Source organism: Aspergillus pseudotamarii (genome assembly GCF_009193445.1).
Source record: "Aspergillus pseudotamarii strain CBS 117625 unplaced genomic scaffold BDV38scaffold_53, whole genome shotgun sequence".
Taxonomy (NCBI): domain Eukaryota; kingdom Fungi; phylum Ascomycota; class Eurotiomycetes; order Eurotiales; family Aspergillaceae; genus Aspergillus; species Aspergillus pseudotamarii.
This window is the reverse complement of record NW_022475067.1, coordinates 144,192-171,731: the sequence shown is the minus strand read 5'-3', so window position 1 is coordinate 171,731 and position 27,540 is coordinate 144,192. Positions and strand designations below refer to the sequence as shown.

General features: G+C 48.6%; 10 protein-coding genes across 10 annotated transcripts; 3 read left to right on the top strand and 7 right to left on the bottom strand.

Annotated features, from left to right (window-relative positions):
* Window positions 1-80: 80 nt before the first annotated feature.
* Window positions 81-2,183, bottom strand: BDV38DRAFT_295333 (uncharacterized protein). The gene is made up of 2 exons (XM_032062687.1): window positions 1,143-2,183; window positions 81-1,022 (listed from the first exon to the last, which is right to left on the bottom strand). The coding sequence occupies exons 1-2, from the start codon at window positions 1,655-1,657 to the stop codon at window positions 803-805; spliced, it is 735 nt and encodes a 244-aa protein (XP_031910579.1). The 5' UTR covers window positions 1,658-2,183; the 3' UTR covers window positions 81-802.
* A 9-nt stretch (window positions 2,184-2,192) lies between these two features.
* On the bottom strand, window positions 2,193-4,758 carry BDV38DRAFT_295329 (major facilitator superfamily domain-containing protein). The gene is made up of 4 exons (XM_032062686.1): window positions 3,962-4,758; window positions 3,804-3,904; window positions 3,465-3,736; window positions 2,193-3,396 (listed from the first exon to the last, which is right to left on the bottom strand). The coding sequence occupies exons 1-4, from the start codon at window positions 4,500-4,502 to the stop codon at window positions 2,754-2,756; spliced, it is 1,557 nt and encodes a 518-aa protein (XP_031910578.1). The 5' UTR covers window positions 4,503-4,758; the 3' UTR covers window positions 2,193-2,753.
* BDV38DRAFT_160641 (uncharacterized protein) lies at window positions 4,759-7,979 on the bottom strand. The gene is made up of 3 exons (XM_032051779.1): window positions 7,438-7,979; window positions 6,927-7,356; window positions 4,759-6,877 (listed from the first exon to the last, which is right to left on the bottom strand). Exons 1-3 carry the CDS (start codon window positions 7,466-7,468, stop codon window positions 4,972-4,974), a joined length of 2,367 nt encoding a protein of 788 aa, XP_031910577.1. The 5' UTR covers window positions 7,469-7,979; the 3' UTR covers window positions 4,759-4,971.
* A 473-nt stretch (window positions 7,980-8,452) lies between these two features.
* Window positions 8,453-8,794, bottom strand: BDV38DRAFT_285799 (uncharacterized protein; the record flags this gene model as incomplete). Its single annotated transcript, XM_032060557.1, has 1 exon — window positions 8,453-8,794. The coding sequence occupies one exon, from the start codon at window positions 8,792-8,794 to the stop codon at window positions 8,453-8,455; it is 342 nt and encodes a 113-aa protein (XP_031910576.1).
* A 1,499-nt stretch (window positions 8,795-10,293) lies between these two features.
* Window positions 10,294-10,765, top strand: BDV38DRAFT_160675 (uncharacterized protein). The gene has a single exon (XM_032051780.1). The coding sequence runs from the start codon at window positions 10,414-10,416 to the stop codon at window positions 10,708-10,710; it is 297 nt and encodes a 98-aa protein (XP_031910575.1). The 5' UTR covers window positions 10,294-10,413; the 3' UTR covers window positions 10,711-10,765.
* Window positions 10,750-12,205, bottom strand: BDV38DRAFT_160635 (basic helix-loop-helix domain-containing protein). Its single transcript, XM_032051778.1, has 2 exons — window positions 11,460-12,205; window positions 10,750-11,399 (listed from the first exon to the last, which is right to left on the bottom strand). Exons 1-2 carry the CDS (start codon window positions 12,054-12,056, stop codon window positions 10,821-10,823), a joined length of 1,176 nt encoding a protein of 391 aa, XP_031910574.1. The 5' UTR covers window positions 12,057-12,205; the 3' UTR covers window positions 10,750-10,820.
* Window positions 12,206-14,921: 2,716 nt separating this feature from the next.
* Window positions 14,922-16,481, bottom strand: BDV38DRAFT_285797 (putative nucleoside hydrolase; the record flags this gene model as incomplete). Its single annotated transcript, XM_032060556.1, has 6 exons — window positions 14,922-15,545; window positions 15,604-15,900; window positions 15,956-15,990; window positions 16,050-16,219; window positions 16,269-16,372; window positions 16,446-16,481. 6 exons carry the CDS (start codon window positions 16,479-16,481, stop codon window positions 14,922-14,924), a joined length of 1,266 nt encoding a protein of 421 aa, XP_031910573.1.
* Window positions 16,482-19,038: 2,557 nt separating this feature from the next.
* On the top strand, window positions 19,039-20,259 carry BDV38DRAFT_273525 (uncharacterized protein; the record flags this gene model as incomplete). The annotated part of the gene is made up of 1 exon (XM_032057687.1): window positions 19,039-20,259. The coding sequence occupies one exon, from the start codon at window positions 19,039-19,041 to the stop codon at window positions 20,257-20,259; it is 1,221 nt and encodes a 406-aa protein (XP_031910572.1).
* Window positions 20,260-21,446: 1,187 nt separating this feature from the next.
* BDV38DRAFT_255055 (protein ERV29) lies at window positions 21,447-23,433 on the top strand. The gene is made up of 5 exons (XM_032055384.1): window positions 21,447-21,883; window positions 22,019-22,131; window positions 22,214-22,707; window positions 22,760-22,824; window positions 22,888-23,433. Exons 1-5 carry the CDS (start codon window positions 21,717-21,719, stop codon window positions 22,958-22,960), a joined length of 912 nt encoding a protein of 303 aa, XP_031910571.1. The 5' UTR covers window positions 21,447-21,716; the 3' UTR covers window positions 22,961-23,433.
* Window positions 23,434-23,874: 441 nt separating this feature from the next.
* BDV38DRAFT_255051 (uncharacterized protein) lies at window positions 23,875-26,422 on the bottom strand. The gene has a single exon (XM_032055383.1). The coding sequence runs from the start codon at window positions 25,704-25,706 to the stop codon at window positions 24,498-24,500; it is 1,209 nt and encodes a 402-aa protein (XP_031910570.1). The 5' UTR covers window positions 25,707-26,422; the 3' UTR covers window positions 23,875-24,497.
* Between the last annotated feature and the right edge of the window lie 1,118 nt (window positions 26,423-27,540).

The following is a 27,540-nucleotide window of genomic DNA, read 5'->3' as shown; positions in this document are numbered from 1 at the left end:
TTGTACATACCACTATTCTTGGGAAACTCCACTTATCATCCAATCTAATCGATCCTTAGCGAAGTAAAGAAAAAAACTCAACCCCCCTGACTCTGAAATCCTATCGACAACAAACCCTTTGGAAGCATAGACCACTGAACTGCAATCTCAACCACGGTTGAACCGCGAAAATGTCTTACAACCCGATGTTTAAAAACTGGGGCCGGTTATTCTTGGCATGGACATTTTCGCCTTAGCTTTTTGTTGCATCCGTGGATGGGTTTATTTGCTCTGCTTGCTTTTTCCGTGGTGCTTTGGGTTTGGGAGTGTTGTCGATCGGAGTTGTTGATTTGATTTTTATGGAGATGGTTTGTTTTTGAAGAACGATATACTGGATGGATTTCTTATGTATCGATTATTGTTTGTATATCTTCTGGGTTGGCTTACTGAAGTGTATGTGATTCTATCTACTATATTTCTGTGAAGATGAAACACTAGGCTGGAATTATTAGTACTCAATATGTTCTTCTATTCTACTCCGTGTCTTGAGAAGAAGAAGAAGAAGAAGAAGAAGAAGAAGAAGAGGAAGGAGAAGAAGAGATCATTCCTCCCAAAGATCACATTAGACTCAACCTCGCACATACATCGGCGAAACCAAGTTAACCAACCCATCAATTCCCATAGATTAACATCACCACATGGCCAAGCCGACCCCATGATCCAGATAAGATAGTCTAAATAATCAGTAATCTTCATCCCAAGCCGGCAAATCCTTCCAACCAATCGACCAACGCATCTCTCAGCCTAACTTATCTAGAGATAATCACTTCCTCTTCCGTCCATCAGCAAGCAGCATGCCCGTCTCGCGTTCCTGTCGCCGAATATACCAAAAACAGATCCCGTAGACCAAGTCAAAGCCTAGGAAGACAGCACAGCACCAGAGCATGATGGGTTGGCCTAGGAAGCCAAATCTCTCGGGCCAGTATTTTACCCGCAGGTAGAACTCGGGGACGAGGGTTAGGGAGCCTGTGAAGCGAAAATACCTGTTCCATTATTTCAGTGGGCTATCAAGTATGGTGTGTTCTTGCTCTTGGGCTTGATTGTGTAGGGAAACCATAATGAGGAGGATGGTGATTTTGAGGATGGAAAGGTTATAAGCTCACCACAAATGCATCGAAAACCCCCTCGTACTTCCCCTATGAATCAAATTACCAAGATACCCTACACTTAACACCGCTTGACACCCGATCGCACCGACAAAGAATGCCTTTTCGATTCCCAGCTCCGACGCAACGCACATGTGCAGCGCAACAGAGACCATCGTCCCGACCACATAGTACCAGAGGTGATAGCGCTGTACCAGGGGCGAGCGGTCCCACTCTCTTGCGCCGTGGTTGATGGCCGCCCAGATGACGAGGCAGTTCGTGGGGAAGGTGACGAGGAACGTGGTGAAGATCATCCAGTCGTCGGTGTATATAAGACCGTAGGTTAATTCCCAGGCGATATTAAGACATTGGGAGTAGAGGGGCATGGCGTAGGACTTGTCTTTTATGGAGCGGTAGATCATGCCGAAGTAGACGTAGAGCCAGCTGCTGTTGGTGTAAAGGTTCAGGCAGATGATTGGGATGGTGTATGCTCGGATTTCGGGGGGTGCGTTGGCGAGGTCGAAGCTGTCCATCTTGGATTTGGGGGTTCTATTTGGATTAAAAGGCTGCTGGTGGCGATGGTTGGTGGTTAGTGGTGAGAGTATGGGCTCTATGAGGGTTTGTATAGTATACCCTAGGGGGCCTTTATAATGTCAGCATGGCTACTTGCATAACTGGCATAACCCATATTAACCTTGCACTCCCTTGTTTTTTTCTTCTCTCACAGAGACCATCATAAGCAAAGGCAATGCACATCACCCCCTCGCGATCCATCACTTGTGCTACACTCATCTCCATATTGGGATAGCGAAAGAGACACAACTCCAGCCATCGGAGAAACTCTCAGGCGCATGACATCAAATTCGATGAGACCAAGCCCCAATCCCTCGTTCCCCTCATTCTTAGGCCTAATTCTCATTGCTCGCGTGCTGCATTCAGGCCTGATCGTGGCATCCGAGTTGGCAAGTCAATACGAGTTCCCAGGTCATATACTGTCAATACATCCCAGGCGAGTAGATTCTTTTTTTAGTTTGACGCAGGGTGCCATCATGTATTCAAGCTCACCTTGGAGTCTCCAGTTGTGCCAAATAGGTACCGTTCACCGGACCCGTCGGAAAGACACTGTCCAGAATGTAATACGGATGTACAGTCATTTACCCAGGTTGGTTGGCAATTTCCCAGTGTTGTTGCGAAAGAGGCTGATGATATTACTTCAAGGGCTGGTGAATACTTGGGATACTCAATGTTCATTCTTGGATTTGTGTTCACGGGAGTCTCCTCAGGACCCTTCCATCCGATGTCCAGGGTTACCTTTAAGAGCTCGGGGCAGATGAACTCCAGGATTGGGGCAGGCTCGATTGTCAACGATCATTCCACTGAGATTGGTTCCTCAGGACATGTCACACTGAGAATGATAGTTGTCAGATGCCGTTCCAATGGTGTATGGGGTTGGTAGTCGGATTTTCAAATTGACTAGAACCGTATATGCGTGTTATGTTATTTATGGATGTGTTGCCTGAGTTTTGTTCTGGGAGGAGGCGGGCAGAAGGGAAAAGAGTCACCCAAGAACCGACACACAACAAATTCCTATATTCTATAGAAACTACGACTCACTATTCTCATGTTAACTCAATAAGTAAACGTAAATCCAGGATAGTCATCCCCCAAATTCTCCAATTCCTCCCTGGGCAACTGATACCGATAATCCCTCCCACCCCTTCCCCTCACCCGGTTTTCCCTGATCAAATATCCCAAAAACAGTACACAAGCAATCCCGCAAATCCACGTCATGCCCAAACTAACCCCATACCCCGTGCGATACCCCGGTGCCTCCTCCTCAAAGAAGATATTACTGGCGACCAGCCCGCCGCAATTTCCGAACCCGATCTGCATGGCCGACGCGATGCTTTGTTTGTAATGGCCCGCCATGTTGTTGCTTAGCCAGCCCATGAGAATCGGCTGCGTCAGATACCCGCCGCTGGTGACGGCGAAGATGGCGAAGTAGCGCGCGCCGACCGGGACGGTGGATTGCGCCAGCAGGATTACGTAGCCCATGGTTGCTATCAGGCAGCCGGTGAGAGTGAAGAGGTAGCGGTGGCGGAGGAGGTCACTGAGGAGGGCAGCGGAGAGCGTGGTGATGGTTGCTACGACGTACACTGGGATGCTCATGACTTGGGCGCGGACTGCCGTCCAGCCGAGTTGATGGAGGATTGTGGGGGTGAAGAAGGAGACGGCGTAGCCTGTATTTACAATGCCAAAGTACATTATCGGTCTATTTTGTTGGGATTATTAGTGAGGTTTATTTCATATTAAGGAAGGCATAGGGATGATGCTACTCACCCAAGGTAAATCTTCGGATCCGAGAATGTTCGCCGCATCGACTTCTTATCGAATCGGTTCATTCGCGCTTCGCCCTGGTCTTCTTTCAGGCGGGCGAGAAGTAAGGCTCGCTCATCATCATTCAGGAATTTAGCCGATTCAGGCCAGTCCACGATGAGGAACTTGGATATCGCTGCTATCACTACTGTGGCTAGGCCTTCGATGATGAAGATCCAGCGCCAGCCTTCGTACCCGGCTATTCCGGACATGTTGTTGATGGCGTAGGCGAGGAGCTGGAAGAATACTAGCATCAGCTCACATCACATATCGGTCCAAGGTGTAGGGTGTAGAACAGCATACACCACTGACCGCACCGGCGATAATGCTGGCGCTAAAGAAAAGGTTGAGTCGCCATTGGAGTTCGTGACGGCGATAGTACATGTTTATTAGGTAAACCGCGCCTAGGTTGATTATTAGATGCAGGGGCGAAAGAACGATAGTAGGATATTGTAGCTCACCAGGCATGAAGCCAGACTCAAAGAGTCCTATCAGGACCCGACAGACTACTAAGCCACTAAAGCTGGCCGTGACACCCTGACAGATAGTGATGGTACCTTTATACCGAAAATCAGCATTGAAACGTTCAGGTAGAGCTCTCAATCCTTTCAAGACCGGGGAGGAATGCAAAGTCAATGAAATGAACGAACCCCAGGCAAACATGATCCCACTCAACCACCATGATGGCTTCACCTTCTTCAGGATCATATTACTTGGCACCTCAAACAGAATATACGGAATGAAGAACACAAACAGCGCGATATTATACTGATGCCCGCTCATGCCCAGGTCATCTTCCAGACCCATCAGCCGTGCATTGCCGATGTTGATACGGTCCAGGAAGGCGAACATGAATAGGAGAGTGAGGATAGGGACAACGTGGAGGTCACATTTGCGGAGAAGTCGTTTCTCGGCATCGCGGTCGGATCTGTCTGGTGTCTCCGAGGGGGAATTGATGTCTTCTATTGTGCAATCGTCTACTTTTTCGAGGTCTGTAGACATGGCTTACAGGCGTAGTTGTTTGTCTCCTGGGGAGATGGAGTGATGGTAGGGTTACAGTTACATTTTGTAAGGTAGTCGGGTCATTTTTATACACGTTGAGCTGCAGTTAACCCAGTATGTTCAGCTCTCCCCGCAAAACTCAGATTGCGTGAGTATTGAAATTCCGCATTTTCTTGCCGGTCTTCCGCCCTTGGGGGATGTTGTTTGCCAAGAAGGCGCGCAAGTCTATTCGACGAAGACCTTAGGCGAGAGAATAAATGAAAAATGATGGGAGCGAGCTTAATCCTGTTTTATAACCAAGGGTCGAGGATTGGTCCGCAGATCGTTCGAAAAGTGCGGGGAAATTCCATGGCGATGCTGTTCTAAAATCCGGGGTTCGAGATGTGCTTGGGACTGCGGAACGGCTTTCCGCTCAAATGCCCCAGATGTAAGGCGCTAGGGAGAGCCAACTGCTCGTCTATGTGATATTTTATCGCCTGTATACTGTCCTCCTCCACTTGTTGACTCCTCCACCTGAAACCCCATAATTGTTAGTCCCTATCTTTTTAGATTTTACGTTGCATTCCCAGGAAGAGATTGCCACGCCTTCAAGGTGGAACACATATTCGTAGCTATGTTCAAAGCCTCCCGGAAAATAATCTTCTGCGTTCATGCACCCTTCAGCTCGGACAACGTATTGCTCGCGTCCGGATCCTTCATCTTCGAGGCGCGGAGGGCCCACGAGTCTCAATTCATGCGCTAGCAGAGGAGCTTCTTCCATCTCTACATCCGAGTCCGAATGGAGAATGGATATCTGCACCTCGCCGCTATGGGTCCCAGTTTGGCCAAGTCGATAGATAGATCGATCTAGTGGCCTCAGCGTTCTATCAACTCTCTTAGCCTCGTTGTAGGTATATTCCCTCTCATACTCCGGATATATCGGGTATGTAGGTGAAAACCTTGCCGTCCCTGTTACCTCGCCCTCGTATCTCGAAGAGACTCGCGAGAAATTCCAAGTTCCGTGCAACGCTCTGAAAATAGCCCTAGTCAGGCCGGTTTTGGAGGTATCACTGTCGTGGGTGAACGCATCCCTTAAAGAAGCCAACGCAATATGCGACTCGGCCAGCATTGAAGGCTTCGTTTGTCCTTCGGCCATATACCGAGTAGGAAGAACCGGTCCAAGTCTTTCCCTAGCCTCCAGAAGTGGGGCCCGAGGGATCCCCATGTCCCTAGCAAAGGTCTCCATCAACCCCACATAATCTCCCATTGGAAACTGACCCCGGGAGTTTGGATCCGCATTCTTGTAGTCACGCATACTTTGTCTTTCTTGTGCTTTGTTCTTCAGTTCTTCCATTGAGAATTGAATTCCTTTCTTGGAGTCGGCTCGATACCACGTTTCCGCAACTCTCCGCGCTTGCATTTCCATAATTCCCCAATAGGGCCCTCGGTAAAGTCCTACAAATCCTATATCGGGGATCTCTGCATTGGAAGTGCCTTTTTCATCTAAGATGAGAGGGAAGTAGGAGTCTTCGGCTGAATACTCGAGTTTGGAAAGTACGTCTTCTGGAAGAAATGAGAGGGAGGAAAATGGCGTGAAACCGGTGGCTGCGACTATAGCTGTGACGTTTTGGTGAGTGATCATTTCGCCATCAGGACCCTTGATATCAACGTTTGCCTGACCGGACTGTGTGCAATTTATAGCGCAGACACGGCCAATCGTAGGACGTACAGAGCCCGATTGCACGTACTCGGCGTAGTCGTCACTTATAGCTATCAATGAAGGTTGTGGGTTATTTGTGCCATCACGAGAGTCGCCGCCGATATTTCCATAACCTGCGTGTTGGTCACCTAGCAACGAAAGGAAGTACTCATTAACCTTGATCTCTTGCTGCTGAGAAACAGGTCCAAAGTTATACTGAACTGGTCCGGGTGGACGTCGGGCTAGATCATGCAGGACAAGGTCCAGTGGTAGGAACTGGACAGGTTTTTCCTGGATATCGTCTTGGGGAGCAGCATATGGCAGATAATAGGGTATGGTCCAGAAGGACCGTGTACAGATATGGTGGACTTCGTAGCCTCGATATTGGAAGGCAGTAGCACTCATACTGGAAAGAAAAAGCGCAAGTGCCGAGGCAGCCTCAGCACCCGATATACTCCCTCCAATGACGATCAATTTGCCACTACCACCCTTAGTCGCGCCACACTTTTCAAGCATAAGATGTATATCCTCTTTAGTGTGAATGGCAGAACTGTGAAACACCTTTTCGGCAAAGCTAGATAATCCTGGGATATCTGGAGTATATGGTTTTGAGAAGTAACCAGAAGCGACAATGAGGTAGTCGAATGTTTCTGATCCCGTTTCTTGGTCCGTTGGGCCTTTTCCTTTCTCATTATTTCTATACTCTCCAATTAGCACTCTTCAGAGATCCTATGACCAAGACAAACCTTTCCAAAACCCATTGTATGGTCCACAATGGTCTCGAACCTCCACTCGTCTCTCGCGTCGATCCAACAACATTATGCCCCAGTCTCAGAGTCTCCTTGGGTATATAGCGTTCAGCATACACCTGCAAGTATTTGCCCGCTTGCCAGGCCTGCGGGAACATAGGAATATCCGAGCCATCGATGACTGACTCCCAAGCCAGATCAGAGAAGGTCACGGTGAACCTACTCTGATTCGTCGGCATTGACGGGTCCACGAACCCATTGTGCGGGCGTCGTCGGGGAGTTCTTGTTCCTTTAGTGGTGTCTCGTGAATCAACTGGCCAAAGACCACCTATTTCATGGCCCTTCTCGAAGATGGTGGGAGAAAAGGTCCCTTTGGGGTAGTTATGAAGGAGTGTTTTGGCGGCCACTAACCCCGAGGGCCCCGCTCCTGAGGGCAGTCAGCAGATGATCTTGTTCAATAGTTAAATGAGACAATTCTCATAAGTGAGGGTGCTGGTATGATACCAACCAATTATAGCAACCTTCTTCGGTCGGGACATCGCTGTCGTGGGTTTCTTGGGATCGGGAAACCTCGAGGTCAGGATACTGTTGCGACCCGAATATTAATTACCCCTCCTTTTAGTGGATCGAGGGGACCTGACCCCGGCCATGGGCTTTGCCTAAGACGGCTAATCTGAACGCTGCTGCATATTAATTCCTACATGCTATAGTGGTTTGACTTCATTAGGTCTGCCAGGGCAGCGTAGATAATGTACAAGCAGATATATATATATATATATATCTTTGCAGTAGGATAAGCTCTTCTGCCCAATAGCCATTTAGGCAACAAACAACCAAAAATTAAACAAGTACAATTGATTAGTAAGAAATTAGCTGTCTACAGTTGAACTCCATACATGCAGCGGGTATCGGTTAACAAATCAAGGCAAGTGTAAAGGAGAAAAGGAAGGAAATAATAAAAGTAGGAGGATAGGGACCAAAGAATGAAGGTAGGGAAGAGAAGGCAGAAAAGAAAAAAAAAAAAAAAAGACGCGGCCCGAGCCGCGAGACTTCTTGCAGATAGTATGCCTGGGTTAAATCCCTAAGTGAGAATTACACTGTATGAGAGTTAGTAAAGAAAACTAAGGACAATTTCTAAGGTAGGACGAACTAACCCACTAGACCACCCGGGCTTCTTGTTGTAACTGTGCTGGATATGTATGGGAAGAGGCAGGCCTGGTGTACGGATCGCAGAGTGAGGCTTGCAGCACTGTGCATGACTTGGCAGCCGCGCCCAGGGCAATGACGTTGTTGCCAAGGATAGATTTGAACTCCACCGGAACATGGCCCCTTAACACCATGCCTTTCCCAACCGAGAATTTGGAGAGGAATTCCCCAAGACATTCCCAGTCCCCGACGCGTAAGCAACTGATGATCAATAGCGACTTGTGTGTAGAGGTCAGTCGGTTCAGTATGCATGTTGACAACAAGAGCTAGTCAGGATCGAGGATGAGGCGGAAGTGTCGTCGATCATTGAAAGGTTGTCAATATGCCAGGCGCTCAAGCCAGGCGGAGACATGCAACTCGTTGCTATGCTTCTCGGGATAACAGGCTTCGGTAAACTGCTGCTCCGTGACAAACGTGTCGATGTTTCTTTCCGTCAAAGGTATCTTGTATCGGTTCTTCTGCCTCAAGAGTTCCCTCTCCGCGCGTGCTGAAGGAGATAGCTTGTGTAGAGTGTTGCGGATTCGCCGGATACCGCCCTCGGGGAAATGCAAGTGTGAGATACGAGGCGGGCCGAACGGCGTCTCAACCCGCCAGGGGTCCTCGGAGGCGATAGACCGAGCGTTCTTCTTGCGCTGTTGGGAACGGATTTTGTTGGACATTCTGACGATTGGAGGAAACCGGAAAACGTAGAGTGGAGAGGTTGGAAATGTTCATAACTCGAGCAAAGAAGCAAGAAAAGGGGGATGAGGAAGACTCGAGGGTGTAATATATACGTTAGCGGGCCCACCTGAGGGGGCTCACTTAGTGACTTGGGGCGAGACGTGAATCCCGCCGCAAGAGCAATTGGGGGGGGTGGGGACTCTTTCGCTCTAAACCTTGAGGAGGGCGACTTCCCAATGCAGTGGCTCCGAGGAGATACTAGTTCGTAGCGTGCCGAGAAGATGTGGAGAGTGACACAGGGATTTGCAAACTCGCTTGCTATCAAACTTGGCAGTTTAAAGTAAAGCTCTGGTGATCGTTGGCATTGACTTTGCCTTCACTGTGTCGGTTTCCCAGACGATCTTGACTAGGAGATAATTCACTAAAGTTTTGCGGTCCAATCATAAGGGGTTACTGGAATATTATTGTTACTGCGATGATGACCGTATGGTGATTAGAGAACCATAACGTCATTGGATGACTTCGCCATATCCGCTAATTACTAGTCCACCCATCACCATGTCGATCATCAAGGAATGGGCTCGAACCAAGACTTTGTAGGTGATTTGGCTGAAGGACAAGAGCAACGACGAACATACACTATCACGTGGCACAGCAAAGCCCCAGTCGAACCAAGTACATGAATCATCACAGCTGTCTCGCACAACTTATGGTGCCTTATTTTCCGCCCACATGTTCCTGCTACTTCAACCAGCCGATTCGGGTGGCGTGGGATAAAGTAAGGTTGACTTGCTCTACCAGTTAAGCACTGCGTATGGTAACTTGGGTAAGGCCCCGTCATTACGAAGGATCTGACCGGAATCGGACAAGGATACACGGTGCATGAGGGATGCGCCTTGGCGTGGAAATGATCACCGTCATGGGGTTCACACAATGGTGGTTAATTATAGTATGACATGCCTCTCACCCACTACATTTCTCTGTACAATTTGTGTCGCACAGTACACACGCAACCGTTTATTAGAAGTGGGAGTCTGGGTATCAGATATGGAAAGGGATAGATACTAGTAGTAGATAAGGAAGAAGGACGTATCGTAGGGCTCTCCTTTTCACAAACGTCATGTTAACCCAAAAGTGGAGTCGAACTCTTATCATTCACGCAATAAACTTTTTTTGTTCACAGGTAACATAGTATCTGGTCATGATGCTTTTTCATTTCGGTAATCCTTCCCTCTTGAATTTGCAGACCACTTCGCATCCCCAAATGGCCATGCTTAGAACGGCCTGGAACACGTCTAGAAAGAAGAAAAGAATTCCGAGTGCGGGGTATGTAACGAACGACCATCCATGGATGTCTAGCAGAATGACTTACAATTAATTAACTTCTCCGAGGGAGGGGTGCGCCGGGAAGGCGGCAAGTCTTCTGATTGGATGGTGGGAGTCAGAAGACTCAGGGTGCTGGATTCTCTCAGTCGTAGTCAAATCCGATCCTCCATTAGGAAGCGTGTAACTCCTTTGGGAAGGCAAACATGCGTGCACAATCTCCGTCTCTTCATTGGAAGTTCCCGGTCGATTGGCTTCAGGATAGGATTTTGGTTCCGTCGCAGTATGTAGTAGTATGTTTCGGTTGCGGTGCACTACGGAGTATACTACTACTGTACTGCTCAGTCTAGTAGCTTGTAGACAGCCTTTTTCTCTCTCCCATGTTTGTCACTGGACTTCATTCATGGGGAGTTTATTCTTTATACTGCGGTCAAAGCTCCCTAACAATGGATCTTGCCCGATGCGAAACGTCCGCTGGAGCCGAGAAGTATTCGCAGGTCATAAGCACACAATCAAACTACCGCACTCGTCACTTGATGATACACATTATACGGCATTAACCATTTTTAGTCGTCCCAATGCAAAGCAGTGAGCCGTAGACTTTCATGAGTTGATGAGCAAAAGGGAAAGGGTGCTTTTCTTGCCAGATACAGATTCCTTTTAATACATATCAGGTCTGCGCTGCCGACTGCAAATGAATCTCTACGAAATTAATAAGTCTTTGACACTCATCCCGATCTTCCTTTGAGTGTCTTGTAAGGAGTACTGACGATTCCCCGGGATAGGCTTAACATGCTCTTCAGGCACCGAGCCTACACTGCCACGACAATCCCGATTCAACATGAGCAGTGCAGCCGATGCTTCATGGTCCATCTCTGCTGAAGACGCATGACGAATCTGTGGCTGGAGCACCGGCGAGGGAATGGTAGATGTTGCTGCCCAGGATTCACGGGACGACCGTAGAGCGCTGTCGCAAGGGTGGGTCGGGCCTAACGCTGGACTCGGCAGGATCGAAGAGAAATCTATAGCTGTGCTCGTTGAGGGGATACGGCTGCGAGGCGAAAATGCCGGTGAGGTTACGTTGGTAGGACATCCACTGGGAAGTATATCGGGGGACACGGAAGCCGAGTATGTACTGCCGGCCATTTCCCCTAGAACCTCAGGTGACGACGGCGAGGGGGGAGCAGGTGGCATGCGTTGGGGAGCAGCCGTCTGACTGTCACCCGCAGTTTTAAGATCATGTATACATTGCTCTAGGTAATTGACGTAGTCGATGCTTGCCTAGAGCCCAAGACACGTTAGTTAACCAAAACAGGATATGTATTGCGGGTGATTACCAACCTGCAAAATGGCAAGCTTGTGCATGTCCTGACCCCTACAAGCTGGGATCATGTCTTTCAGGGTTGCAAATTCTTCATTCATCTTGGACCTCCTTCGCCGTTCAATCAAGCTATGTGCTGTCTTGCGAGCAATCTTTCGACCAGCAGCGCTCGTAGCACTGGGCTGTTTCTTCTTGGAAGTGGCAGGAGACGTATTGTTATTGTTTGAGGTGCTTTTGCCACTTTCCTTGGAAGGCTTATTAGTTGTGGGTGCTGCCTTGGCTTGACTTTGAGTCTGCGTCTTGGGCTTCATTTGGATGATTTTGCGGGTACGAGTGGGAGGGGGTGGGAGATCAAAGTCTTCTAGTGGTCGTTTAATACCCGTTTGACGGGGAGGGTTCGCACTGCGTCCCATATTGAGATCTGGGGAAGTTGGGGAAGCAGGAAAATAAGCCGACTGGTCCGACTTGGATGACCTGCGACTGGCATTTTCCATCTTGGCCGGACTCATAGCAGCTGGCGGCAATGCAAATGAGTCGACAGCATCCACGGACACTTGGTCCTTGACTATCAACTCTCCCGACATTGCCGGAGTGGGTGGAAGACGAGAACGTGACATCTCTTCTGTTCAGAGGAAGCGTGAACGTCTCTGGGAAGGTCTGGTGACGCTTGGTTTTGCAAGAGAAAGGAGGAACTGAGACAGAAATGAGGACTAGACCAGTATAGTAGCACTATAGTAGGACTACGTAGGACAAGACTGGAGGTTGTAATGTCTCGTATGGGTGATAAAGAGATGTAGAGTGGACAATGCAGTCAGCGAAGGGCGAACAGGTAGGTAAGACAAGGAATCAGCAGGCAAAGGGGTAGATAAGAGCGAGAGGGGAGGGTTTATCTTGTTCAAAGGTACATGGGGAGAGATTACCCCGAAGGATCAGAACAAGAATAAATTGGATGAACGGATCCAAGGAAAGGCACCGACATGGTGGAGAGCAACGGGAAAGAGCCGGAAAGGATATTTGAGTGTAGAAAAGCGTTTGAAGGGAGTGGGAGTGCGACGATAGAATTACAAGCAGCTGGATGATCGACGGGACTGGGAATTGGGATTGAAGGAAGCTGTTGCTTTAGGTTGACCTCCGGGACTGGTGTCGCGTGCTTGGAGAGCCCACGCGGTACCATTTCCCCTTCTGATTGGGTCAGCGTAGTAGGGGATCACGGGAAGGGGGCACGAGACTTGGGCTGGCCAGAGCCAACTCTCCTATCGCTTTGGGGCTCGTGCTCAGCTTCACTCTTCTTACTCCCTGGTTTCAGTGCAGTGATCCTTCCATTTGCAACAACCCCTCCCTCTGCAAATCTTGGGAACGGAGCCATGAGGGTGGAACAGGCATGCTGATTGGTACTACCACTTTAAACGTCCCTCGAAGTTAATCATCCCCAGTTCCGACGGTTACCACTAGTTGCACCGCAGACATCCTGATGTACATCTGCATGGCATGTGTCCTCTTTCTCCTTTCCACTTCCGGTACGACATCAGCAATTGAAGTAATGAGATCAATTCAACAAAGGACTCTCCACTCTATCCATGTCTATTACATTACTCCGTACACATTATGGAAACCAGATCGGTTCCCTCTCCTGCATTGCACAACGTCATGTACCCCTTAATCATCCATGATACCCCAAGTACCTATTTAGGTAGTCCGATGGCGAATCGCCCATTCAGACGGGCATCGAAGCACGTGCGCACCCTCCATTCAACCAGTGGATCTTCTCCAATCCTCCCAGAGAACTTTACAGCGAGTCACCGCGCTTGCGGTATTGCAAATCCACCCCCCATCCTTTTGCCACTGGCTAGCAACGCTTATTACACCCGGAGAATGAGTCCCAGCTACGCCAGGGTTAGCGACCGTCTCACATTGCGCGGAATATAGTGCGCTTTTAACAAGCCAACCAAAGCCACGTACCAAAAGTTCGCTTCATTAGGAAGGGTCACTGCACAAACCAGGCCGCCTATGGCGCAGGCCTGAGTACAATTTGACATCCCAGCGGTACTTAGTGTCACGTTTGTCGGCGTCACAACGAGACTCGTGCTGTTACTAGTAACATTGGGCTCTTGAACCCCTGTGTTAAGAATAGAGGTCGAATTGAGAACGCCAACGAGTGCGTTAAGGAGACTTTGCTTGTCCATTGTAGGTATTGAGTATTTGGGAAGTTCGAAAGCAACTGTCTAATTGGTTTTTCTTCGTTCTTCAAAACAACTTTCAGGTAGGTACAAGTACAATACCTCTCAGCAACTCTCCTTATATAGACCTCCCCTTTCTACGAAGGCAAGCTTTCTACAAACAAACGTATTCCTCATCTAGCCTCCTACAAGCCCCTCTACATTCCTATGCCCTTTGCTAAATTCGCTCATCGAGGTAGGGGACCAGATATGGCACTGATATCATTCTTGGGCGCTTCGTATTCCAAGCTGAGCAGACGATTAAAAGTGTACTGCGTAACATCTGACCATTAGGGATAATCTTGAGTTCGAGGTGACGGCTTCCATACCAACTCCCTACAGGCCCAGAATTCCACTCAGTGCATCTAATTGATGCGTGGAATGTTAATGACAGCCGTCGACGGACACACGCCAGCTCAAAGCATTGCTAACTGAGTAATAAAACTGTACCTGATATTTCACGAATTATCTATGCAATATGTCACTACATGGGCTAGCGCATCAAGATGATTGACTGACACCATTCTAAGATCGCATACTTGCCCCGAAGGAAGAGAGGGAGAGAGGGAGGAGACAGATTATTTTTAGCCTCTCAAAGGATTGGATTGAGAATCAGTTTAGATAGTCTAGACTTCATTACTTGCATTCCATCTTAACACCAAAGCTTCGAGGCTAGCCTCCACCGAGTATACTACAGAAAACCACATCGCCATCTTGGTTTGTTGTCCTGGACGATGTAATTTTCTGGCAGGAATTTGTGGCGGCTGCAAATCCGTCACCAGAGCTTGATTGCTACACCTTCCGGGGTGTCTTCGATAGCATTCCAATCCAGTCAACAACAAAAACGGTGACTGAAAATGTTTCTGTTATACTCTTCAACTGAAGACAGTGTACTGGAGATAAGTGTAGATTACACTATATAATGCTCTAGTCTGTAGATATCCTACACATACGACCATAGGGTGTGGAGAACAGGGCTTCCCGTCCGCTCAGCCGTACTTAAGCCACACGCCGGGAGGTTAGTAGTTGGGTGGGTGACCACCAGCGAATCCCTCCTGTTGTATGTTTTTCTTTTTATCATTGCTGGCTGTTATTATGCGTTCTTTTGACTTCGCATAGCTATGGCCTGCATGAGATTACTACAAACAAGCCTATCCCATAGCCGTGGCATTTCAAAGGTAACAGATATATACTTCTATCCAATCAACCCATGGCATTTATACAATCGTATGTACATTCTAGCCTATCTGAAACAGCACCGTCAGTTCAAGTGAACAACCGTTCAAGGAGAACAGCCCCGAAATTATCCTCGACCGGCGAAGCGTCCATTCGCCAGACACGGTTTCCGGCTCTCGAGCTCAACCAGAGACCATGGTCACTGGAGTGCTCCTCATCACCTTCGATGCGGTGTCTGTTCCGTCGGTCAACGACACACAAACCCCGGGTCCACTGTCCAGTGGTCTCGATTCGGATATCCTCTGGGGAGGCCGCGGAGGGCCTCCAGTTATCATCATCTGCCGTAATAGCATACCACACGCAGACGGGGTCATGCAAGCTGAGCTCGACATCATCGCCCGCCCGGCCCGTATGCAGCTTCTCGACAGTGTGGAATGTGTGAGCCATGAAGGCTGACACCCACTCGGCCAACGGCGAGCCTTTCTCCAAGTGTGGGGTGACTGCCTCACGGAACTGGCCGCGCGAGACTCCGTGGCGGAGCGTGATGTCCAACGGGAAGATGCGCAGTGTGAGCTGCTTGCTGAGATTGGCGGGGTAGTCTGGTAGGCTTGAGTTCGTTGGGATAGTTGTCTTGGGTGAAGGGGATGTCAAAGCATAGACCCGTGCGGCTGCGAATGCGTCGGCGTAGGTGTTAAATTCAGCGGCCGGGGTTACCTGTGTGCGGTGTTAATCTTTTGTGACTACCTTCGTCCCAAGGGGAAAATGTCCTCACATTACCGGGTTCATTGACGGCCCCACCCATCACCACCACTTCCTTGACGCGCAGGAATGTCTCTGGATCAGCTGCAGAGGCCAATGCGAGGTTGGTCAGAGGCCCGACTGCCACCAAGGTGACGGTGTCTGGGTCATTTTCACGCAAAACACGAAGTATCTCCTCGTGTGCCCGACGCTTAGAAGGGATGAAGGATGGGCGTGAAGGGTTGCCCGTTGGAACGGGTTCGACTTCAACTGGATCAGCGGAAGGATCAAAGAGATGCTCCCAAGTCTCCTTAGGAGTCAGGTGGGGGTGCTGGCGGCATCAATCAGTAGCTATGGCAAGGTATAGAAGTAGCACGCTAACATACGCTGGTATGAATTCCTCCTAAACCGTCGGTACCATCTACAATAAGTCAGCCTTGTGCAAATCACCGAGCAAATTGAGAGGATCAAGAAACGTACGGAAATAGTCCGCCAGCATCTTCTGGTCTTCTAAGGGATCCTCAGCACCAACCGCAACGACTGGTGGGGCGGCGCGCAGGGCACCAAACCCTTCAGGACGACCTTGCTCCCGACGCCATTGCATCTCTCGTTCGAGGATATGGAACATCGAGACGACATTGCGAAGACAGCTACTCATATCAGTGCTGGTCTCTAGGATACCTGAGCGACAGCACTTACCTTCTCACTTCAATATTACCGAAGGTCAAGGAGATCAGCAGGACTTCAACTTCCTCTGGTGTTGCGGACAGAGCGAGTAGAAGACCGAGAATATCATCGATCCCCTTTGGAACTACATATCAGTACCTGGCTCAGCGGGGTACGGGCAGCAGCGAGAAACATATATATCTCACTTACCGGGTCAGTATCGATGATGATCTTCTTGGGTGTCATAATCTAAGCGTGTACCTCTAAGACTAACTGTATCTGCGAACGAAAAATATAGAATATTGCGAACAAAATTTCTTAATACAGGCGTTATGGCGGAGAAAGATGATTTGGAGCCAAAGTGGGATGGTCTTGGCTTTAGGTCGTTATCACTGGTTGTGGTTCTCCACCATGATTGGGGGTTGCCTTAGTCATTGACCAAGGTGTTCTTGCCAGGCACTCAGGCACAGTAACATAGTAGTAGTAAGTACGGAGTAGTAGTAGGACATTACCGGACAATATTGATGGGTCAGAATTTAGTGTATCGAACGAACTTTTTAACTCCCCGGAGTTAAAGGAAGCATTAACATGCCCGGCAATTATCCTACTACTACTAGTATTATGTTTGTTTTATCTATACTTCCCTCCACCTGACGACTCGGAACGATACCGTGAAAGGACCGTGGACGGCAGTAAACCAAACCAGATTTGGTTAGACCAACTTCTAGAAGCTTGTGATGCTTCAATAACACCGAATACAGAGGGTTGACCAGCCGATAAACATTCTGTGATGGCCAAGGAACTTTTGTCTATCAAGGGGGAGTTCAGATACACAGCTTCCACGGTCCCCAAGCCTCTAAGCCTGCTAGCGACAGCCATCGGGACTATTAGCGGTTCCTCAACGTGTTATTTGTCAAGGTTCCCATGGTCCTCCCGAAGTAGGGTTGGACGACGTTACATTTACGTGACTTTGAAGCAGGCAGCCAAGGTCTACTCTGTCTTAGAATAAGAAAGATGCTGCGGACTCGAGGAAGCCTCGTGGCACCTTGTACATACAGGAGTTGAGATACCGCTTTTCGCGTGACATGAATGGTCGGTACCCTGCAAGGGATTTATTTGTTGGAGCGCTGGATTGAATTCCTTTCCTTCGTCTTGAATCTCGAACGTAAGAATGATATTGAGAAACGGGTAAACACTGGAATTGAGGCGATGTGGCCTGTTGCCGAGTCGGCATGGTACTGTACCGTACGGAGTATTCTGTTTGAGGCTCTGCCTATTGTGGCACTCCGTACTCCGTACTGATACTACGAATCGCCAATACCGGCCTGTACGGTAATGTTTCTCTGCTTTCTTTCAGTGGGTGTCATCTGTAGCGTAATTTGAATACCACCAATTACATGCAAGCATGGAGGCAGTGAAGCAACAATGGATATGAATCGCTGAACATTATTCGTGCACATCGGAATCCGCCGTCAAACTTTTGTCTAGACGTCCATCGACAGGGGTTGAACGGGGATTGGTTGAAGATCTCTCCCCGCGCAGAGTAATTTGCCCCTGGTGACGGTGGGAGTCATTGATACTGATACTATCTCCATTCTCCGGTTTTATGACCAATTGTTTCTGGAACCTCTTAGCTCCGTTCGCTAAATGGATAAGAATCCTTTGTTAACTCCAATTGGGTCATTAGTGTCGGTACAGACGGTTGAGTCTTACTACCAATAAAAGGGGGGGGGAAACAGAGTAAGAAAAAAAAAAAGGACAATTAGGGTAGAAAACCCAGACGGCATCCTTGTCAAAACGCAACCATCATGAACAATATGTACAAAGACCAAGCGAACCAGCACTTGAGAGTGCTATCAGACTTGGTGGAAGTGGAGAAAAACAGATGGAGGTGCGGGTGTTGGCGCGCAGACCATTGAACTAACTAATATTCGCCAGTAGGTAATTAAATTCACTGCCAGATGACCACTAGTAAGAAAGGTCACCCCTTCATCTAAAGCGTGTCCTCTTCTACCACTCGTGCGGCCTTTTCCACTTCCTCTTTCACCTCCTCCTTTCCCCCTTCACCTTCCCCTATATCTACTTCCTCCCCCCTCCATTTTCGTGCCACCGCAATTCGTCCCGCCCATTGTCAATTCCTCCTCCACGGATTGGTTGAGGTTGCTAGGCGGTTCGATGTTCCTTGGTTGATTCCCGCTCTTTTCGCCTCCCAACGCCCTCGAAGCGCAACTCGACACCGTAGCTCAACCCCAGCCTCGGTCTGGTTACCCACAAAGAGTTGAATCACTTTGAGATCACTCAAATCCTCTCCCAAAGAAGTGCCTGAGTTGCTGTAGACAAGAGCTACAGCAATTCAATCGACCGGTATCCGCGCTGCGACGCAATCTGGCCTTTCGGAGAAGCTGAGATTTGGCTTGCCCCTTGTCTTCCAACCACCTATTGTGTCGTTACCTCCTCAGCCTAATGATTTGAAGCTGAATTAACGACCCGCGAGAGATCGCTTGCTACCTGTTTTCCACTTTTCCACTATTTTTTTTTCTTTCCCCACCCCTTTTACTGCTATCCTCAGCGGATTCTTGCAATCACTTTTTGCGCCAAGTTCCATTACGCGCGTGGACTTCTGTCGCGAAGACGAACCTTGATTATCATTTGAAACGTATCTTATTTGACTCATCTGATCACGATTTTGCTACGTTATCTCAAGAATACACATTAAACGTATGCAACCCACCCCCCGCGGCAAGAGTCATCGATTTATCATTGTCGTGTCGTTGACTAACGCAAAGTGGTTATAGTTTTGACGATGATGAATCCTTACCTCAGTTGGGCTATCCTGCTCGTGGTAGCAGGTGGCCTGGGTTGGTACTATAATGGCCCTGTTCCCAAAACTAAAGCCCCCATAAAACCCATCGTGGAAAAGGCCGAAAGCGCGGTGAGCGCGAAGAAACCCAAGAAGAAGACTAAGAAGTCTCTGGAACCCTCTCCTGCCCCCGCTAAGCTCGAGGAAAAGCCAGTGCAGACCCCCAAGATCGAGGAGGCTGATGTGGCGGATGAGGAGATCGACAAGAAAGAGATGGCCAAGCGTTTTGCCGCTGTGAAGAACGGTGTTCCCCTTAAGGAAAGCAACAAGGATGGCAACAGTGGCAGCAAGGCTCAAAAGAAGAAGAACAAGAAGGGAACCCCCAGCCAGCTCAACGCCAGCAACAACGAGCGATCTGCCTCCCGTGTCTCTACTCGTACCTCATCCACCACCGGAGCCGAGGCTGATGATGACCTCTCTCCAGCTGGATCCCCTAAGGTTAATGCCAGTGCCTCTGCTGCTGGATATGTTTCTGACATGCTCGAGGCTCCTGCCCCAGCAGCGTCAGTTCTCCGTGTGACGGGCTCTTTGGAATCGGACTCCCAGAAGAAGAAGCAGAAGCCCCAATCATTCAAGCAAGTCGAAACCAAGAAGCAACGCCAACAGCGCCTGAAGAATGAAGCTCGGAAGCAGCAGGTCCAGGAAGCTGAGGAGGAGAGACGTAAATTGCTCGAGAAGCAGCTCCACACCGCTCGCGAATCTGAGCGCCGTGAAGCCGCCAAGTCAAAGCCGGCTGCTCAACCTAATGCCTGGCAGACTCAGAGCGTGAACAAGGTTACCAACGGTAATGTTACCAACGGCACCCATAAGTCCGCTCCGGCCCCTAAGGTTGAACTGCTGGACACATTTGAGCCTGAAAACTCGTCCGCTGCCGCATCCTCCAAGGAGTGGGACCAGGGCCTCCCATCCGAGGAGGAGCAGATGCGTATTCTCGGCGCAGAGAACGGTGAAGATCAATGGACTACTGTGTCTAGCAAGAAGATCAAGAAGAAGGGCGGCAAAACCGATGACAGTGAAGTCAGCGCTGTTGAAGACCAGCCCACACCGGTCGCACCTGCACCTGCACCTATTGAGCCCAAGGTGAAGATCACTCCTACCTACCTTCCTGATGTCCTCCGCTCCGGAAAGAAGGGACATCCCCTTGACTCCGATTGGGCTGCTTGAGCGGCCTTTTGAGTTTCTTGAAGAATTGAAAAGGTACATGGTTGAGATGTATCAGGCTTTTTTTTTTCTCATGGAAATCTTTTCGATTTCACTGTATGTATTATTCATGGCTTCGGCGTTCGGGGTCTTTTACCACACTAAAAATGCACCACGCAGCCGGCGAGGCGTTTGATTCCTTCTGCGACGTCAGCACAGGAAACATCAGCCTCAACCACCCAAATCCAAGAAAAACCCCCTTAAAAAAATAGAGCCGTGTAATATTTTCTTGTTCCTTTTCCTTTTCTCAATTGTGTACTGCTCGGATTCTCAAATTCTTCTTGTTCTGTTTTATAACACATTTTGTTATCTGATCGATAATTATGGATGAAAAGACGTTTTGATCTATGACCGGATTCCGGGTTTTCGCTACAATACCATGCTTAATTACTTATTATGTCCTTTTCCTGATTGATTTGTTTGCGGACTAGGGCTTCATTCCTTTGCTTGGTCCACTGCCCCTGCGTTGAGGACCCGGCATTTTGTATGGATTACCAAAGTGGAGGCCCTTGACGGGCGAGCATGGATCAAGATCTGCAATGGTTCGTCTCCGCAAATGCCACCTGGCCTTTTCTTTGTGCCCTGGGTTCGTTGCGTTTAATAATTACTTATTTACCTTGAGTGCCGTGTTTATTGTTCCCTGGTTCTGGGTTTTAATGCGTTCTCTGCTTTTTTTGCTGGATATATTTGTTTTGGATCCATTATGGTTCTTAATCCGGGAAGGAATGGGCCTATTTGGGAATGACGATCAATATAGTCCCTGATGTGCAGTGGGGATCCGTGTGGTATCTCATGTATGTTCGTACTTTGTAGTCGGATAGTAGTAGGGTGTACAGAGTAGAACGAACGAACCACCATTGGGGTTGGTTAGTCTGCGACGAAACAGAAGGGTGGTTCCTAAGTTAACCCAAAGTTGTGACGGGCTCTTAAAAATAGAATGGTATCGTTGGAAGGAAGAATATAATTGCAGGAGGGAGTGTGGGATCTTCTCGTTCTGCAAATGTCGTCAGAGAACCCCTTGAGATGGCTTGGCAACCATCCCATATGGGGACTAGCAGCGAGTTCCGGTCATCGTGGCCTGAACTGCAGGGCCGCCGACGTAAAGTCACGGGTGGGCAACGAACCAACGGATGCAACTTGTTGTTTTGTCCTCTTCTCTTTCGCATCATTCGCTCTTTCGGTCTTCTCTGCTAGTATTTACTCTTCCTTCCCCTCCCTTCTTCTCTCGCTCTTCTTCTCCTTCTCCTCTCTCGGGAATTTCGTCTATTCTGATTGTCACTTATTTCATCCTCTACCAATCCTTTCTTTATTTCTTGTTTACCGACCCCTCGTGGCTAGCTCCCGAGGTTCCTATTCTCGGTACATCTCTCATACTCCTGCTTGCTCGAATATCCTTGTTCTATTAAACAACAACTTCCGCAATGGCGCAAATCCGCGGCACCGCGGGATACAATCTCGGTCACCAAAATCCCTTCGGGGGGCCTGGTCGCGCAGATGCTACAAGCGACCCTAGCCCCTTGGATGCCATTCGGGAACAGACCAGCAAGATTGAAGATTGGTTGGACACGTTGGCAGATCCCGTTAAACCGTACGTGGTCTCCGAACCTTTTGTTTTCAATTCATTCCGCTGTTGTCTCAGCGCGGTGCAAGGGAAACGTAAACAACTGTCGGAATGGTAGTGTTCGACACATGCCGCTAACACAGTGTCTTCTTCCGCTTATAGGTATCTACCAGCCATTGGCCGTTTCCTGATCGTCGTCACTTTCATCGAGGACAGTCTGCGAATCATTACACAATGGAGCGACCAGCTCCTCTACCTGCGGGAATACCGCAAAAGTAAGCTTACTCCTGCTACCCGCGGCAGTGGCGATCATTGCTGCACAGTGAGCCCTCGGGTTTCCGGTCTAACTATCTTCAGTTCCGTGGGGCATCACACACACCTTCCTCATCCTCAATGTGCTCGCTATGTCGATATGCTCGTTCCTGGTAATTGCTCGCAAACACACTGAAATCGCCGTCGCCGGCCTGCTGGGTGTCGTCGTCACCCAGGGCCTCGGATATGGGCTTATCTTCGATCTTAACTTCTTCCTTCGCAACCTGAGTGTTATTGGCGGTCTCCTCATGGTTCTCTCCGACTCATGGGTCCGCAAGAAGTTCGTCCCAGCTGGTCTGCCCCAGCTTGATGAGAAGGACCGCAAGATGTACGTTCAGTTCGCTGGCCGTGTCCTGCTCATCTTCCTCTTCATCGGATTTGTCTTCTCCGGCCAGTGGAGCTTCTGGCGCATTCTGGTTAGCTTGTTTGGTCTCGTGGCATGCGTTATGGTCATTGTGGGATTCAAGGCCAAGTGGAGCGCAATCATCCTTGTGGTGCTGCTGAGCGTCTTCAACATTCTGGTCAACAATTTCTGGACCGTATGTATACCTTGAACGACGTTTGAGTATCTGGTAACTAACGGTCCCCTAGCTCCACCCCCACCATCCCCACAAGGATTTCGCCAAGTACGATTTCTTCCAGATCTTGTCTATTGTGTAAGTTACACTTAGCCCTGTCTCGCATTGTTGTGGATTGTAGTCACTAATTATATTCAATAGCGGCGGTCTCTTGCTTCTGGTCAACATGGGCCCCGGCCAATTAAGTATGGATGAGAAGAAGAAGGTCTACTAAACAGGACCCAATCGAACGCGGAAAAGGGGGAGCGAGAATGGAAAGCAGAAAGACAAAATATAAAATTAAATTCCAGATGGGCCGCTGAGTTAATGCGCATGTGTGCTACGTACTCATGACATGTTTCTTATGGGCTTACCGAAAGCATCTCTATCATTATATGATCCTCGTCTTTTTTGTTCGTCTTGTCAGCATTGTTCCTGAATCCGTTTCCCCACATGGAGTTCAATATCATTGTGTACTGGCGAGACGCTCACGATATATTGGCTAAATCCCATCGTTTGCACACTAACAATATACCTCAAATCCTACTCTTTTTTCTTCTTTCCAAACCAAACGCAAACATGTCTCTTTTAATATTATCTTTATGAAAGGGATGTCTAGTGGTGATTTCGGGGTACTTTGTATGGACCATCAATCTTTACGTACTATCAAGATACAGTTCAGTATTACAAGATGTATTATTTAAGGAATTGTTATTATTTGGACCTCACGCTACTTATTTGGACCTCACGTTAAGCCTATATAGGAAGGCACGAGACTGTGTATTAGTAATCCTACTGGTTAAGCGGGACTATTCTAGAATAGGAATATAGAACTACGTATAGACTTCTTTCCTCCCCAGGCTCTCTCTTTAAGAGCAGCTGAATGGGCATGTCAGTGTATATATCCATTGCCTTTTCAGCGATGTATAGTAGCCTCGCTACCTACCTAATCTAGGTAATAAATAGAGAGGTCCTTAACTATAAACTGGTATATTGCTAATAGTAGAAGTAATTATTTAAAAGAACTATATGTATTTTTTATAATATACTAATCTATGCTAGTTTTGTATAGGGTATGATATAAGCTGTATTTGAAAGGGCTTTACTAGTGTGTTTTTTAATTATATAGCTCGCTTAACTTCCCTATATAGGCTTAACGTGAGGTCCAAATAAGTAGCGTGAGGTCCAAATAACAATCCCTCATTATTTATCGGTATATCGTGTATAATGACCAACAAACACCAGGAAAAAAACAACTTCAATCATGGACAACGCGCGCAATGAAAGAAATATGCAGTAATTGATATTAAAAGGTATTGTACATGGACATGAGAATGGGACTTCAGGACAATGCATATCTGAGAACAAAGGTCAAAGAACAAATCAGACAACGGTAAAAAGAAAATGCAAATTAGTGAGTGTAACCTGCGCTGGTAAGGAAAGGATGGATGGAATTCTGCAGGAATGGTATGTATATATAGGTACTGTATGTTATGGAGACAACGGATGAGAACAACAGTCACAGAAGGTCTTCAATATTCTCGTTCGTTTCTGGTGGTCCTGCCATGCGCATAACAACGGACTTCCTTCGGGTAACTGGTTGCTCCAATGCATAGAGAATCGATGGGATGATAAGGAACGGAACGATCGCTTTTGTCTGCTGCCAACGCCGAGAAAAAACCAGGTATCAAGGTATATCGGAGTGTCTGGAATCCGAATTCGAGGAAACAGAATCGAGGCTAGAAAGTTACTCAAGGAATCAAATACTGCAGCTATATGTCCATGCTCCAGCGCCACGGCCGTATTTGCTCAAGATCACCTAATCCGACTTCCTCCTGGGGATCGGAAATCTCTAAATGTAATAATTGAACTTTCTTGTCCTCCCGGTGCAGGTTCGATAATGTCTTCGACACATGCGGCCGGAACAGTTTGCTACCGTCATCGGCTTCTTTGGACATTGGTCGGGATATCGGTGTCTGCGGAGACTGTATCGAAACTCTCGGGGATTCTATGTCATCGGAGTCAATCGAAGCTAACGAAGACGAATCTGATCGTGACCGTAGAGACGAAGCTATGACAAAATTAGACTCATCACGCCCGTACGTAAGGGAGGAGGGTGATCTATATTCGCGGCTATCCTTGGGTTCCGGCGTCTTCAGAGGTCGAGGATCGTCGTCGTCGTCGTCATCGTCGTCATCATCAAGGTGGGCGAAAGGAGGACGGACTCTGGCGGGTTTCTTTTCAACATGTTGAGTAGATAAGGGAGGTAGTGGGGTTCGATCGGAGGTTTTGTTGGGACTTTTTTCGCGGGTCAAAGAGGGGTCGCTGGTACTGCTCTTCTGGGTAGGGAAGCGATCTTTTCCGGCCATTACCCTAGCGCTAGGTACAGGTTGCAGCATCCATCGCGTCTCAGCCCTAGACTTGGGTCCACTGACGATAGGCGGATGAAGATCGTTGACCGGAGGAACCCGTGCAATATAGTATTTGCTGGGTTCGGGGCCATTCGATTTCCCGCTACCTGATAATCCAACCGAAGAGCCCTTCACCTCCACTTCTTCACCCCATAACGGCTCGTCTTCGCGCTGATATCGCATGCGGTTCCACCGTTCCTCAATCGGTTGCATCAGGCTGCTTTTGTCCTTCTTTTGCGACGCACGTACATCCTGACCGGAGTTCGCCGAGAGTCCATCCGTATTCCAACTATCCGTCCGACGATGCGCAGACCGGTTGCCACCTCTTCTTGCGGGGGGGCCAGGGCCTAACGCAATTTCTTCCGCCCATCCGGGATTTGTACTAAAGGCAGTGGGTTGGGGGAACGGCCGAGGTTGGTCGGCGATGATTTCTTCATTCTTCTCCTTTTCGCGACGGGATCGAGCGGCTTCGGCTTCTTTCATGCGTTTTCGACGATCGACTTTCTCGGCACATGGTGTACAGGTGGCATAGTAGAAGACCGCCGATTGAGCGCCTCGCCACAGCCACATGGTTGGGCTGGGGAGGTTGGAGGGAGGTTGGGGAGCGGTGAGGAAGGTTTTCGCAGGCCAACTGATAGTGACACTGGCCAAAAACGTATGGCACTCACGAGAACAGATAGGCCCGAGGGCACCGGTAAATAGGTCTCGATATTTGTCGTGTCGCCGACAGCAACATGAAGGGCGTATAGTACGATAGCGGGCGGGACGGGAAGGCAGTTAAAAACGGAGATCGCCCAGCGACCTACAACGTCGGAGAAAAGAATTGAAGTAACACCAACGTAGCGGACAATCCAAAGTAGTATACGTGGGACAGCGACCACCGAAAATAATTGGAGGAAAATAGGACAAAAGACGAAGACAAATAAACAGCAATAACAACAGACCAGACAATGAAGCAGAGCGATAGCGAGAGGAAGAAAGAGAGAAAGTGAGAGAGAGAGAGAGAGAGAGAAAGGAAAAGGAGGAGTCGGAGGTCAGGGGAATGAAAGAACGGGCGAGAGATGGTTGGGCGATTTGCACTTGGCAGGGGCGGGGGGGCGCGGCAGAGCAGAAACGGCGCTACCCAGATTTATTGTCAGGGAGTAGGGATGTCTATGTAGACGATCTCTCGTGGAGGATCATTAGTAGTGTCTCTGTTGATGTAAGTTATTTTCAGTTTGTTCTTTTATATAAGTCATCCCCTCCACTCGGACTTGGAATGGGAACGGACTGTGGCTGAGGAGAACAGAAAGAGAACGAGTATAAGATTCCCAAACCCCTCACTCTCAGACGTACTCGGAAGTTAAATACTAAAAATAATAAAAATAAACAATTGGGCAGCGAAGCCAGTTGCATACCAGTCAATGTGTCCACAACCGATTGACGGTTGAAATTCTTGGTGAAACGGGATGGTCCAATCTAGTTTGACGCCGTCCATCGCTAGTTCAAGTATTTGGCTGCCTATACGACTACTCGTACTATACGACTACTCACTAACTACTACTACGACAACGCCCGGAACGAGACACTGCACGACTTCCGAAATTCTCGCCAAGCCCTAAAACACGACAACCACTCGACGCTCTCAATCAGTTAAATTTAAACGCAACTCAGGTCATCCCTTGCCCTGCTTCTCTAATCAGGTAGCAGTATTAGTAGTAGTAGCCGTAGTAGTACTAGTACGTAGTACTCCGTAGCAGTAGTAGTCGATAGGTTGCATTCTCCGCAGAGGATATCAGATTGGGGTTCCACTCGCCCCAATCAACATGCCGAAATTGCAGTTCACATACATAGATACATTGTTGAGATCCATGATTCATCATCATCCACTCCCTGAATTCTTGCATTCGTACTCCGTCGTCGAGGATGGATCGTCCTGAAAAAATGTACTGCCGTGATTGCTGTCTCCCTTGTTTCTATCCCATCCACTGTTCTCCCTCTTCCTTTCCATCTCCTCCCCCTTCTTTCTCCTGATATCACCAAGTAAAACCCCAGGAGCCGTAGCGCCAGTATGTTTGACCTAAGATCGCATATTTTTTTTCTTTTAATAAAAAAAGCTGCCGTCTAGTCCGAGCCCCACCATGGTCGCAGAATACGAAACGATATCAATCCAAATCTGTATCACCGCCACGGATAAGGACCATAGTGGTACCCCTCCGCGTGACACGGTGCGCAAGAAGCGCACTGTACGTGATGCTCTGATGGACTGTTGTTGCACCTCCGCCACGAAGAAAAAAAAAAGATCTATCACAAACGGTCTAGTCCAACCTAGTCACCATGCCACGTTTCGATCATCCAACGTCACTCTGATGCAAAAGGAAGGTGGCTCATCCTTGAGCAAGAAAGTTCGCATCGTAATCAGTAC